Raw genomic sequence first — 15,052 nt, 5'->3', positions numbered from 1 at the left:
ATTAACCTGTGTATTTTAATTTTGCTTAAGTAAAGAAGGTGGCCCAGCTTGTACTTTATTTTTTTTACCAAAAACATTTTAACACAACTACAGGCTGTGCATATTGATGTAAATGTGATTTCTTAGTTTTCTGCTTTTCACAAATTTGCAAAAATAGAGTCATAATTTATGTGTCTAAACTTTAACCTTTAACTCAAACTACTGGACGTGTCTACGTTGTATTAAGCTTCAAAACACAGAGCACACATTTTCATGGAGCGTTTTTTAAATTTTTTTATTGAAATATTCAGTCACTGTTGCCACCACAGCAGTTCTGCAACGTTCCCTATGTTCAATATTTACAGTCGCCAGATTAAAGTGCTGCAGAGAAACATTTAAAAAACATTGTTTGGGCTTTTACATGGAGCAGGAAACTAAACTGAAGCCAAACAAACACATTTTAAACACGGAGCAAAGGAAAAGTGCTAAATGGTGGTTGAGTTACACAGATTGTTCTTAATGCAACACTTTAGCACACAGCCTGTTAATGCAGATTGTTTATTTACTTATTTATAGAACATTTCTACTTTTGTAGCTCAAATTAGTTTAACTGCGACATTTCTTATCTACATTTTTTGTTGACTTTTAAAGATATTTAATAGGATTTCAATCTCTTGTTTGTATGAATTACAGTATAATTCATCATTTTATAATAGGTACATGAATTTGCAAGTCCTAAATATGAAGTTATATTAAATTTATATATTGTTAATGTTTATGGGCAAAACAGTCTTTATATGACAATATTATTATAATAATAATGAATAATATTACAGGTTTAGGGGGAGAGACGTTATAAAACTTTGCGTTGAAGTCATGGCACATAAAGTCTAGAGAAAAAAAAAAAACTAAAACATTCATATTTCAGGCACGTAAAAAAATGAAATAAAATAAAAATAAAGGCACAACAAAAGAGATGATCTGAGGACGACAAAGATCCCAACATATCTGGGATTAACAGAACAAAGCCCAGAAACAGCTCCCAGTGGCTGAAACATGAGTTTCTGAGTGTGAAGAAGGAAAACATGGACTTAGCACAGAACAAAGGTAGAGATTCACTTCTCAGGGTTTGTGTTTCTGGAAATTTTCTTCAAGCAATTTTTCACCCGTTCAACTCATCAACACTGCCAACCGTTGGGTATAAATGATCACATCTTAAAGGTCCAAAACATTAATTTATCCTGAAAGAAAACAGATTTTATTCTCATCTGAGAAAATTCAAAAGTATGAATTTCTATTTTAAACAGTGATTTGACAAAGAAGCAAATATCACCATTATCCACTGCTCAATGATCTCTTTCTGATTAGGCTGTAAAGGGTCAGGAACTCATTTAATGATGCCTCCAAGAAACTAAGAACATTTTTTTTTTTTAACAATTTCAGTCCATTTTTGCAGTCATGTCTCCACATGAAGGTTCAACCACCTTCAGGTCAAAAACCACAGATTGAAATTAACCAATAGAATTTTAACCAATTATCACACACGCTGGAAAGGGGTTTTTCCCCAAAACTTGTTCAACATTGAAATTTAAAGTAAAAAGGAGAAAAAAGACCCTCGTTCTTCTTCACAGTCATCAACTGTTAAGCAAGACAACCTACACACAAAGCTGATAACGTTCCCTCAAACTTTCAGATACTTCTCATTTGGTCGTGGAAAAGTGACAAAATTGAGAACAGTTATAGGCATGAAATAGCATTTTTACATAATTAGTGTGTTAAAGTGCAAGTCTGACCTAAAACCACTTTTTTCCTCCTGAACACATATATGATTAGGTATGAAGTAATATAGTATATTAATCCTGGTCTCTCTATTTCCATTTGAGCCAAAGCATCCAAATTTAGCGTTTTTAGTTGTAAAATGTCAGTGTGATTGACAGCTCCATGTGGAACTGTGCAGCGCGGTGGGGGCGGGGCTACGGTGACTGGGCGTGTCTTAACTACTCTAGGAGCCACGCCCATAATCAAGGCAATTTTTTTTTTTGAATTTTCCCCAAAGTGGCAGGTCAGCAAACAACCTGGGGGTGTACTTACACTTTAACAAAAAAGATTGGAAGAAGGAAATGAGTTTGGACGGTGTTGTTCCACTCTGGGCTGAGATAAGAGACATAATAGTCTATGATTCAGTCAACTTTCTAAATAACTCCGTCCAAAGACATGAATCATCAGAGCTGAAGAAGCTTCTTAGATCGGAGGTGAGAAAATTTTAGGGAAAATGCAGTTTTTGTGTCAGACACTTTGTGTTGAACACATTGATATTGATACCTTGACCAGTTCTCTAGCGCCACCATCAGGACAAACTTTTAAATTAGAAATAATTTATCTTGAACAGTTTCCATCCAATTTTTCTCAAATTTACTGAAAACTAAGGCTGCAACAACAAATCAATGAAAATCAACTATTAAAAGTGTTGGCAACAAATTTCATTATTGATTTGTGTCGACTGTGTGTGTGTCCGCAGACTGCTTGTGTGTGTGCAGAATGTTTGTGTGCGCGCAGAGTGTGTGTGTGCGCACCACGAGTGTTTGTGAATGTGTGCCCACAAGTGTTTGACTGTGCGTGCCATTGTTTGAGTGACTTACGTGCGCGAGCGTTTGTGCGTGAGACACTTATTTCAGTTTAATCAGTTTAAGCGGGGTTTAAATGTGCTTTATAGATAAAGTTTTCTTTTAAATCTGATTCATCGATTATTTTATTGATCAATTAATCGATTATGAAAATAATCGTTAGTTGCAGCTCTACTGACAACATTAATGACCACGAGTATAAATCCTACTGGTTGTGGTAAAAGTCAACTATTATTTTTTGAATGACAAACATTGAATGGGGTCAAATTGACCCAAAAGATAATAGGAGGGTAAAAGCAAAACTGATTTTTTTCCTGCAACACAAATTCACTCATGGCTACTGGAGGAAATTCTATTTGTAAATAACAACTTCCTGGAACAAACAGAGGAGGAAATAAACTGAAGTTCTCTCAAAGACATAGAAAGAAAAGTCTGTCTCGAAGTTCCTGAAGAATAAAAAGTAAAAACAGGATTTTCAGAAACTTGGACATTTGTTTCATACTGATGATCTAATCTCGGTTATTTATTATAAAAACTTAATTATAAATCAAACACAGGCTATATGGTTAAATGCTTAATCTCTCTTTAGACAAAAATGAAAACATCACATATTAGAAAAGTACAAATCTTCTCGATTGGCTTGTTTTACATGTTTTCACTGTGACAGGAAGATCTTCCCACTCAATAGGATTTCTTTTTACATAAAGGCACAAATGTCCAGTTTTTATAGTGATTAGTGCAGAAGTTGGACTCAGCGGGACCTGCAGCTACACACTAAATATCCACAAAGTCCAAAGTTCTCCACCAAACTCCCGGCGGCTCCTGGAGGTAAACGCTTCATTAAAATTCACTCAAAGAGCTGAAGGTAAAAAAAAAAACCCCAAAAAAAACGTGACCTTCAGGTGCGTTGGATTGTCCAAAGTGTTTGAAACCCTCCCCATCGGCGACCATTTTTCTTCTGATCCCAAAGCAAAAAAGCATAAAAGCATAAAAGCAGCAGCAGCAAAAAAACCCCAAAAATCTCCTCAAAGCATCAATAAAAACACGTCAATGATACTTTTCTGATTGTTGCTTTTTCACATCTCAGGGAGTACAACTTGGAGAATGGAGTGTGTTACCGTAGAAACAGTTATTTTGGAAGGGGGGGAGGGTGTCAAGTGAGGGGTCGGCTGCGGTCCACGGTGTCGGACTTCTTCAGTTTTCCTTTACTGAAGGTTTGGATGGAGCTCAGCAACGCTGCACGGCCTCCTGCTGCTCCATCGGTGGAGTGAGGATGAGGAGGGGAGGAGAGAGAGTTCATCATGGGGGGAGGGGGCGGAGGAGGGGGTGGTGGAGTGGGAGGTAATAACGTCTGTGATCCTGGATGTATGGAAAAAAGATGGAAAAAGTGAATGAGAACACGTAAACATTCATAGTGACGCGTTCAGGCTCATCAGGAGCTGTTTACACAAAGATAAACTCTGAAACGTCCAATCACTAACATATGCCAGATGTTCATTCTTCAATCGTATTAAAGGACACGCTGTGATCAAATATCAAAGTACTGATTAATACTCAAGCAGAGCTGACCTTTTAAAACAGGCTGGAAGGGATTTTGGATTTAAATCCTGCTTTTTGTTTCTCTGGAGCTCCATCAGATGGACTTTAGCCGTTTAGTTCCTGAACGCAACATCCTAAGGTTTGACTTCAGTCTAAAAAAAAAAAATCTGACTTTTTTTTTTTTACCAATTGTTCTGTAATTATTCAATAGTCAAACTGTACACTTTTAGTTTGATCGGATGGATACTTGAGATATTGGAAATTTTCACGAGTCATTATTTTTCTTCCATTTTCAGCTTGCAATATCTCAGGACCTACATCACATAGGAAACTGAAATTTGGTATAGTAATACAGCTCCACCTACTCTATCAGAATATATACAAATATCTGCTATACAGGTGCTGGTCATATAATTAGAATATCATGAAAAGGTTGATTTATTTCAGTATTTCCATTCAAAAAGTGAAACTTGTATATTATATTCATTCATTACACACGGACTGATATATTTCAAATGTTTATTTCTTTTAATTTTGATGATTATAACTGATAACTAATGAAAATCCCAAATTCCATATCTCAGAAAATTAGAATTACTTAAGACCAATACAAAAAAATGATTTCTATTGCTGGCCAACTGAAAAGTATGAAGATGAAAAGAATGTTCATGTAAAGCACTTAATACTTAGTCGCGGCTCCTTTTGCCTGAATTACTGCAGCAATGGATCAGTCTGTGGCACTGCTCAGGTGTTATGAGAGCCCAGGTTGCTCTGATAGTGGCCTTCAGCTCTTCTGCATTGTTGGGTCTGGAGTCTCACATCTTCCTCTTCACAATATCTCATAGATGTTCTATGTGGTTAAGGTCAGGCCAGTTTGCTGGCCAATGAAGAACAGGGATACCATGGTCCTTAAACCAAGTACTGGCAGCTTTGGCACTGTGTGCAGGTGCCAAGTCCTGTGGGAAAATTAAATCTGCATCTCCATAAAGTTGGTCAGCAGCTACAGTCCACTCTTTGTGAATCTCCACCACATTTTTGACTGGGTTTTGTTTCATAATCCTCTCCAGGGGGCGTGGTTATCACTATTGCTTGTACACTCTGTTCTACCACATCTTTTCCTTCCCTTCACCTCTCTATTAATGTGTTTGGACACAGAGCTCTGTGAACAGCCAGCCTCTTTAGCCATGACCTTTTGTGTCTTGCCCTCTTCCCCATGATTGCGTAGACCTACAGAACTAGACTGGAGACCATTTAAAGGTCTTTGCAGGGCACCAGCTGTCTTCAATATTGAACCTCTCCACAATATTCTAATTTTCTGAGATACTCAATTTGGGATTTTTATTAGTTGTCAGTTATAATCATCAACATTTAAAGAAATAAACACTTGAAATATGTCAGTCTGTGTGAAATGAATGTCTTCATTATACAAGTTTCACTTTTTGAATGGAATTACTGACATAAATAAACATTTTCACGACATTCTAATTATATAGCACCTGTACATCCTATCTGATGGACATGCCAGCCCCTCAAATTTGAAAAAAGTTTGTCTGTGTTTGGGGCTGAAACAATCAGTAAACAACTCTTTCTTGGTACATAAATATGTTTTCTTTATGTCTTCCTTTTTTTTTTTTTTTTACTAAACGTTAAACAATTGGTCAAAATTCCTTAAATTTGCAACACATTTTCTTAAAATCTACAATGTAATTTGCCAGGATTCTATAAATAATTTGCACAAATTTTCCAGGTTTTACCAAAACATTGATTCAATTTTACTGTAAATAATGTAGTAGGCTACTGCAAACTACGTTGTATTTTGGTGGAGCTTTATTGAATTTGGAGTGAGGGAGATTTATTTGTCTTACAGGGTTCCCACACTTTTTTCACAATCATTTTTCATAACTTTTCCAAAACATTTGACCAAATTTCACAATGACTAAGTTCTGAAGCGCTAAGATCTTTTCTTTGCGTATGCATTTCCTGGTTTTTAGCGTACGCCAGCTGAAGTGATCTTACCTACGCACAGTTTTATAAATGATGTGGAGAGTAAATTTGTGAGATCTCGTGATTCACGCTCGATGATGTTGCTGGTATGCAGCACTTTCACTTTGAGGTAACGCTTAAGATCTTTGAGGTTTCAAATATTTTAAAAATTAAAATAAAATAGGCTATATTTCCAAAACAGTTGAAATATTCCATGTCTTTTCAAGACTGGAAAATCAATTTGTCAAATTCCATAACTTTTCTAGGAGAGTAGAACCATGGTCTTTTGTCTTATCAAAAGTTATATTTTTGCTGAAATTTTAACTTTCGAACAAAATATTTGTCCGGGCCAAAATAGATGCTCAGGTGGGCCAAATGTGTCCCGCGGGCCTCAAATTTAACACATGTGGTCTAATATATGTAAATTAGGTTCGCTAGAGTTAAAAAAATGTGTTCATATGTTAATGCCATTCATGTAATAATTCCTATAGTAACTACAGTGGATTAGCTGATTTCCTCATTGCCATTTTATAAGTATAGAAAATTATACATATTTTAAAAAAAATCATGTTTAATGATGAACATTATAGTTATTACTTTATGCTCTTTTTGTTCTGAAGACGAAAAGAACTTGCTGAAATTATTACGATTATCAAATCGCTCAGCATACACCTCTGAAGAAGACTGGCAGTTGACAGGCAGGAGAGCAAAGTACATTTCCTAAAAAACCTAGGTCTGAATAATGGGTACCATAACATATTCAAAAGGAAGACAAAAAATAACTTGCTGGCTCTATTTTTCACATTTTGTATATAATTACTTTTCTGTATTTTTTTTCTTTTTATTATACATTCAAAATAAACTTTTCTAATGTTATGTGAAGACTCTTAATCATCTAAACTAATAACTTGAATAGATTATCTTTGTGAAAGCATCACCTGTAAATTAATGTGATCAGGTCCAACTCAACCCTCCACCAGTCATTCTGTTATTAACTAAACATTTAAAAATAACACCTCAGGAGCCGTTTCTATGGCAACGACTGGTCGCTTTGTTCTACAACCTTTAATCAAATCTGCAGCACTGTGATTGGACAAATTAAAACATTTTCATTAAATGTGTCGACGTGCTTTGAGCTGATGGTGGATTGAGTCGATCACATCCTACGCCTGCTTTACATTAATTACATTAATTAATAATCACATGCAGAGAAACACAGATGGAAGCCAAATCCATCAGCTGGAGTTGCTCCTACAATGATGTTCAACGTAATGAAAGATTATCTGTCAGTGGGACGGATAACTGTGTAGCCCGATCCTGGAGAAGCAGGAATTTACCCACTTTAATGTCATTTGTGAGTTAAAAAAATATCTATTAATAAATGGATAATTCCTCTAATGCAGAACAGAAACATTTGTGATGTTTTGCTCTCCAGAAAGGGCTGTGGAATAAATCCCTGCTTTCATTGCGCTTTGACTTTCATGAAATATTCAGATAACTTCTCACTTTTCTGTCCAAACGTTTTATTTATTTCCATTTAGTCGTAGAAATTTGTACGACAACTGACAGTTTATAATGAGTAAGCATTAGCAGTATTAAGTTCTTTAATTGCAGAGGTGAAAGTAATGGATTACAAGTTCTCATGCGACTGTAAATTACTTGATTTTATGGGTACTAAAGTAATTTTACTTTCTTTTAATTTCTATACCCAACTGTTACTGAGTAATGTATTCTTTTTTGTTTTAAGATAATAAAACTACAACAAATGAAATGACCAGACAACAATCAAAAGCATCACATCTCAGCCGACCAATAAGATTAAACGTAGTGCACCGCGCTAAAACAGCGCTGAATATCAGTGATTTTCTCAGTTTTAGAGTTCATAAATGTAACTATACTTAGTATGTAATACGTCCATTCTCCTGAAGGGGGAGGAGTGGCGCGACAAACAGGAGGACATTTTCAATTTCATAGGCAAATAGTTTTTACATTTCTTGTTACATTCTTGACCAGTTATTACATTTTTGGGTTTTATTACAATTTAAAAAAGAAATAATAATTCGGGTCGTTGTTACATATCGGACACTAACAGGTGCGACGTGTCACTCTTCAACGACTATAGTTGCTTAAATCACCAGTGATGAGTCGCTTGAACAAAGCAATGCTTTTTTCTCGCTTCTTCTCTTCATCTACCCCAGTGACGTGACGATGGGGAATGGACGTAAGGAGAAAATCATGCTGATTAAATGTCGCGACACAACGTCACCTGAAGTCGCTTGAAAAGTTCAAAATTTTCAACTTTGATCAACTTCCAGTGACTCAGATTGCGCGATTCAGTCGCTGGAATTGTGTGAGTCGCGTTGCTCGACATTGCATTATTTACATTGATTTTTAATGTCATCTAGTCGCCAGAGTCGCTGAAGCACCTTTACAGATTGGATTCTTGGTGCAGTTCCAACTCCTTCACATATGTGATCAATTACGATTTAAACAAGAATTATCACTGAAAGTTATTATTGGATGAAAATATTTCACTATTTTCACTGAAAATCTGTTATATAGATGAGAATTCTCCTAGCTTGTTCGCTAAAAATGTTTCCTTTAAAAAAAACAAAGTGTGATAACAAATTATCTGAATATCAGATGAATTTACCAGAAAAAAAAAATCCTTCCCAAGTGTTGAAGGATTTTTCAAATGTTAAAAAAAGTTTTGTGACTGAAAAGGTTTCTCAGCAGGAGAGGAAAGAAAATCTGAAAAACGTGACACGTCTTGAATGAAACACCCATCCCAAAAAAAAGAAAGAAAACAGACAAAATAAAAGGAGAGACAAAACAGACACTGACGGACAACAATAACAGGTGGTTTTCTAAAAGGGGGAGGAGCTACTGCTTCAGTTTAGAAATCCTTTGCAGTTTGGGATGTTTTAATTAAGCAGTGCGTACATCCAGCTTCTAGGCAAGCTCTGCTGTCCCTTTTTAAAAGCTTTATTTGAGTTTAAAAACCTTAATTTAGTCCACCAAATATTGATAAAAAAAAAAAAAAAAAAAACCTCATAAAACTGAAATGACTACTAAATTAAAATGATACTCTAATTTATCTTAGTGATTTATTACCACATTTTAACTGAATGGTTAACACGCACGGTCTCGTGTTGCCTCTCCACACATTTCCTATATTAATTTGTTTTTAATACAAATACAAATAAGAAGCTTGCCAGGAAGTCAGGGTATACGAAAGCTTAAAATAAAAAACCTTCATCACCATCGTCATCGGCACCATGAACCTCGTTACTTTACCTGACGACACACTCAGAATGGGGCATGCTCTATGGTGGAGACGCCACAGGAAGGAGAGAGAGAGAGAGATGAGGGTTAACAGCACAGCGCACCAATCAATCCTCACCAGCACAGGGTGGAGGAAGGAGGGGAAGAAACAGGAGGAGGAGGGGCTGATGGGTGGGAAAATTTGTGCTGGAGTCTAAACATTTTTAAATCAACAACAAAGTCTGAGATCTAACATTTAAAACAAGCACATTTCCCACCATGAGCACACGACCAGCTCAGTGCACGCACGCACTGCACGCCCACAGAAACCCATTATCCCTGTGTCAGATATCATCAGATATTAACCACACGATGACTGGAGAAGTGACGAGACACCAAACAGACAGGCTAGGACTAGGGACAATTCTGATGGAGAAAAGAAATTTGGGCAAATCTTTGGAGAATAAAGTTGAAAAGTCAAGATTAAAGTTGAAATATGTCGAGAAGAAAGTCGAAAAAACAAGAATAAAGTCTAAATGTCGAGATTCAAGTTGAAATTTCGAGGATAAAGTCGAAATGTCAAAATTAAAGTTGAAATTTCGAAAATAAAGTTGAAATGTGTTGATATAGGGCGACCGTGGCTCAGGTGGTAGAGGGTCGTCTTCTGATCGAGAGGTTGGGGGTTCGATCCCAGTACCTGACTATGTGTCGAAGTGTCCTTGGGCAAGACACTGAACCCTAAGTTGCTCCCAGTGGTCGACTAGCGCCTTGCATGGCAGTCCTGTCCCACTGGTGTGTGAATGTGAGAGTGAATGGGTGAATGAGCTGATATGTAAAGCACTTTGAGACTGCTTCAGTGTGGTGATAAAGCGCTATATAAAATCAAGTCCATTTACCATTTTATATAAAAGTCGAAAAGATGAGATTAAAATTATAATTTTGAGAATAAAGTAAAAATGTCGAGATTATTGTCGAAATGTCAAGATTAAATTTGAAATGTCGAGAATAAAGTCGAAATATGTCAAAATTAAAGTCTGAAAATCGAGATTAAAGTTGACATTTCGATTGCGTGTATGATCTCGTTTTTCAACTTTAATCTCAAAATTATATTTCAACTTTATTCTTGATTATTTTCTCCATCTAAATTGTCCCCAATTTACTTCCATAACAGACAAACATGTCATGTTTATGATTTCAAATTCACATGTTCTATGATTAAAGTTTGGAGCTGATCTGAGGCTCTGATCACAGGGCGGAGCTACAGGGCCGTCCCACACGTCACACACGACTGATGAGGGGGGTGGGGTTAATAACAGACAGACGTACCTGTGGTGGATGGAGGCGTGGGAGAGGAGGGGCAGGTGAGAGGGGAACTGGTTCCTGAACCTTAGATTAAGTATAAAAAAAAACACAACAGAACAGTGATGATCAATGCTGCAATAATAAAGAGTACATGTAGTCAATTGTAATTGGATGAGAATTAATAAAAAATACATAATCATATATAATACTAAAGCAGTGGTTCTCAACCATTTTTGGATCGTGAAATTAGTTTTTAATCACGTTTGTTATACCCTGTAATACAGAGTAACCAGGATTTCATGCACAGTCACAAAATGTGCCAGTTCAGATATTTTTATTTTGTATTTTATTTCTTTCTTTCTTTCTTTATTTTCTTTATACTGCATTTTATTTAAACTAAATTTACAACTGAGAAAGTGAAAATGCAAAATACAGTTGTTTAACATTGTGTGTTTTAATTTGAAAAACAATCATAATTTATTGAATAATTTAAATATGAAACGCATTTTTATTCATTAATTAATATTAATTTAAAATATGAATTATGATAAGTTATTATTACAACATATTATTAATAATTATAAAGTAATTATTACTAATTAATTAAGTAGTAATTAATTTTATTAATTACTAGACATTTCAGGCGACCCCGTTTAAATTCCAGGTAACCCCAAATGGGTTCATGACCCCAAGGTTGAAAAACACTGTACTAGAGGTTACTCAAGTTATTTTCTTTCAAAGTTCTTGTAGAGCAGCCAGAAAAAAAAAAAGTTTGTCTTAAAGGAGCCGCAAAAAACTCTGCCAAAGTGACTTCCAAACACATTTTGGTGTTTGCACTGAGAGATGTTAGTTTTACAGTTTCTGCGGGAAAATCCGAATTCGGCCAAAATTGAAAATGAATTGCCAAAGATTAGGGCTGGGCAATGAAAACCGGTTCCGGATCCGTTACGAAGGTGTTTGAATTTTGGGGGGATTGGAGACTGGTGGTCCTGAGACCAGTGCAAATGTGTATGTGTAACGACTTCAGTGCCTCACCAGAGTTGTTGTTGTTTCTGAAAGAGACTTCCTCCTCGTTCTCGTACGCAGACTGTCTGGACTTCTACAAACACAAAAACTTCCTGAGTGAAGCATCTTCACACATGGCTCCTCGTGTACATAACGAACCATGTGACCAAATGGGATCATTGGGTGTTTGCTGACCTTTCTTGCCAGGATCTTCCTCCTCTTCCTCTCCTCCTCAGAGCCGTGGTGAGACTTGGCTCTGGTCAGCCTCCTGTGCTGCTGGAGCTGTGGTCAGATAGAAAAACACCATATGGACCTGGACGAAGTAGACTATACTACATCATTACATCATTACATGTGTGACAAAAAGGCACTTATCGTGGAAGGAATTTTGCACTACGGGACATTTGCTAAAATGTGACCAACTTCTATGTTGGAGAAACTGTGGCACACAAATAGGCAATCATACTCACATTTTCTGGGGCATGTACAAAACTCTAAGACAAGGTTTCTGAAGCTCTTGAAAATGTATTCCATCAAAATCTAGCTAAAGATCCGACAGTAGGATTTCTGGGCCTAATACTTGCATTAATGGAAAAGCTAGAAAACACATTTTTAGAAATAATGGAAACAGCATCAATTAAATGAAATACAATGAATTGGCTAAAACCAATAGAAATAGAAATATACCACATGGAGAAAATCACATATCCTTTTAAGAAATAAATATTTTTCACTAGATGGAACCTTGCCAGTCCCACATATCTGGTTCTTGTTATTTACCATTTTGATTTACTTGCTGATGTATTTTTTGTTTAGTCCCCCTCGCCCATTTCTTTTTTCTTTGATTCATCCTCACCTGGTTGCCTTTATGAAAAACATCGCTTTATTAAAGTAACGTATTTGTGGCTGAAATATGCTCAGATTTGCTATTATTAAAATAAGATTGTTAATGTTAACATGGACACCGATGTAAGAAAAAAATTGTGTTTGAAAATGTACCAGTTGTTGACTTGGAAAATTAAAAACAAGTTCTAAAAAAAGGCAGTTATCCTCTTTATTTATCCCCCTTTTACTATTACACATTTCTTTTAAACTTTTGCTTTTCCCCTTTTTTGTGTATGAAGATGGTGGGTATTGTTTTGTCATTTTGTATCAAGACTTATTTAATTAAACTATTACCGTATTTTTCGGACTATAAGGCACACTTAAAATCCTTTAATTTTCTCAAAAATTGACAGTGCGCCTTATAATCAGGTGCGTCTTATGTATGAAATTGACTACTGTGCTTCAACATACTGAGCTGAAAAAGTGAGTGTATTGTTCTGTATTTTATGTGTTAAATCTGAACAATGTTCAGAGTTATTGTTAATGAGTTGAATAAAGTTTGACTTATCTGACTATTTTATTTCGCTTAATGGGTCTTAACAATAATAATATTAATAATAGCAAACCCGTGCCCCTTATAGTCCGGTGCGCCTTATGTATTAAAATAGACCCAGTCAGGTCCATTCATTGATAGTGCGCCTTATAGTCCGAAAAATACGGTACTTTAAAAACAATGTAATGTACTCTCGATGACAGTTGTCTGATACAATTAATTTTCTGTTAATTATTGCAATAAAGTATTAATAAAAAATATGCTCCAACAGCGTGTTTCTGTGTTATTGTCTCGGGGTAAAAAAGTGTATCGTTATGTATATTGTTTTATGATTAAAACAATTCACTAAGTGTGAATTGTCTGTCCGAGTTAAAGAGGACAGATAGGATAACTAAATTCAGTGTGTGGCTTCAGGATATCAATACTTTGATGGAGTTTCAAAATGAGAAGTGAGCAATTATTTTTTCCGGAGTTATTGTTCGAGGTATCTTCAAAAGGGACAGCTTTTCTTGGAAAATGTTTAAGATAGTATTAATATATAATATTTTCTTATGTATACGTCTAAGTTCTTAGATTTAGGACATTTAGGAAAAGGTTGTGAGTTATAATGAGAACCAGTCTGGCGGTGGATGTTGATGACTATGTCAGCTTGTTTTGATTATTATTATTTATTATTATCATCATATATTATAGATTTTATAATACTTGTGTCGCTGCTTCATTATGAAAGTGAACTTCATTGTCTAAAAATGCCTCGACAATGATAGAGAAATATATGGTCTGAGTAGTTTTATACTGGAACATTCTGAACTCTGGGACTCTTTGTACCTCAAGGTCTTTTTCAGTTAATGTAATTGTGTAATTGTTCTCAGCTGCTGTTGTTGAACTGAACTATGAGAAAACGTATCTTTCGGCTTTATCAGGCACGGCAAAACAGAGGGGATTCTAAATGATTGTGTTAACACCCTGTGGGTCGTGAACATAATTGAGGAAATGCTACGACTCACCAGTCTTTGCTCCTCCTGCAGACGTTTCTCGAGACTCGCCTTCGCCACCTTCAACGCCTCCTTCAACCTGCTGGGAACCTGACGGAGAAAAGTTCAGCAATTTGACAATTTTAAACTCACAATGATGGAAAACGACAAAATGATGATGATGTGATGTAATGTGCACGGATGATGATGAGAAAGATTTCAAATGTGACTCGGACAGAATGCGGCCGATCCTCACAATGCAATAATCTAATAATAATAATAATAATACATTTTATTTGTATAGCGCTTTTACAGTGCTCAAAGATCCTTTACAGGGATAAACAATCGGTAAAAATACAGAGGCACAGACTTAAATAAAAACACAATCTAATAAACAATAGGTAGACTACAAGATAAAATGGCTATACATTAGAATGGCTATACATTAAAAGCAGTCCAAAATAAGTGGGTTTTGAGGTGTTTTTTGAAGGTGAGAAAGTCCGTGCAGCCTCTGAGATTTTTAGGGAGTGAGTTCCAGAGGGTGGGGGCGAAAATAGAAAAAGCTCCGTCTCCCCAGGTTCGGCGCCTGCTCCTGGAGGGAGGGGACAGGAGGTTGGCAACGGAGGAGCGAGATGAGGTATGGCGATGAAGCAGGTATGGCATGAATCTGATCAATGATCTGATCAAATCAACCTGTTACATTGTTTATCAATGAAAGCATTTCAAATTAAAAATGAACTTTATCATTTTCACGGATTTCAATGACAATTACAAGCGTTGGGGAAACAACCCAAAAAAAATGTCATCACCGCCTCCTTTCCTTCAACCCGCCTTCATTCACACATACTCGGTTTTTGGCTCCTTACGTGTGGTGGGCGTGTCAGGAGCCTGGACCGGAGAATACACGCAGGAGAGAAGCTCGTAACTGCAGGCACGCAAAAAAGCGCTTAAATCCAGACGGTAGAATAGACCTTTAAGTGTTTATAGCTGGTAACTGATTTCAC

General features: G+C 36.2%; 1 protein-coding gene across 2 annotated transcripts in view; it reads right to left on the bottom strand.

Annotated features, from left to right (window-relative positions):
- Positions 1–258: 258 nt before the first annotated feature.
- The window catches only part of pxk (PX domain containing serine/threonine kinase), a 32,201-nt gene continuing 17,407 nt past the window's right edge, over positions 259–15,052 (bottom strand). The window contains exons 14-19 of one of the 2 annotated variants that reach the window (XM_028446315.1): positions 14,082–14,159; positions 11,892–11,978; positions 11,727–11,790; positions 10,716–10,775; positions 9,423–9,451; positions 3,871–3,962 (exon numbers count right to left, since the gene is read on the bottom strand). In XM_028446315.1, coding sequence (XP_028302116.1) covers positions 9,435–9,451; positions 10,716–10,775; positions 11,727–11,790; positions 11,892–11,978; positions 14,082–14,159 — 306 coding nt within the window. In that variant the 3' untranslated portion in view covers positions 3,871–3,962; positions 9,423–9,434. Of the gene's footprint in view, positions 3,963–9,422; positions 9,452–10,715; positions 10,776–11,726; positions 11,791–11,891; positions 11,979–14,081; positions 14,160–15,052 lie in introns of both variants that reach the window. The other variant, XM_028446314.1, reaches the window with a different exon arrangement.

Source organism: Gouania willdenowi, chromosome 5 (genome assembly GCF_900634775.1).
Source record: "Gouania willdenowi chromosome 5, fGouWil2.1, whole genome shotgun sequence".
Taxonomy (NCBI): domain Eukaryota; kingdom Metazoa; phylum Chordata; class Actinopteri; order Blenniiformes; family Gobiesocidae; genus Gouania; species Gouania willdenowi.
The sequence above is the reverse complement of the archived record's forward strand: the minus strand, read 5'-3'. Positions and strand labels throughout refer to the sequence as shown.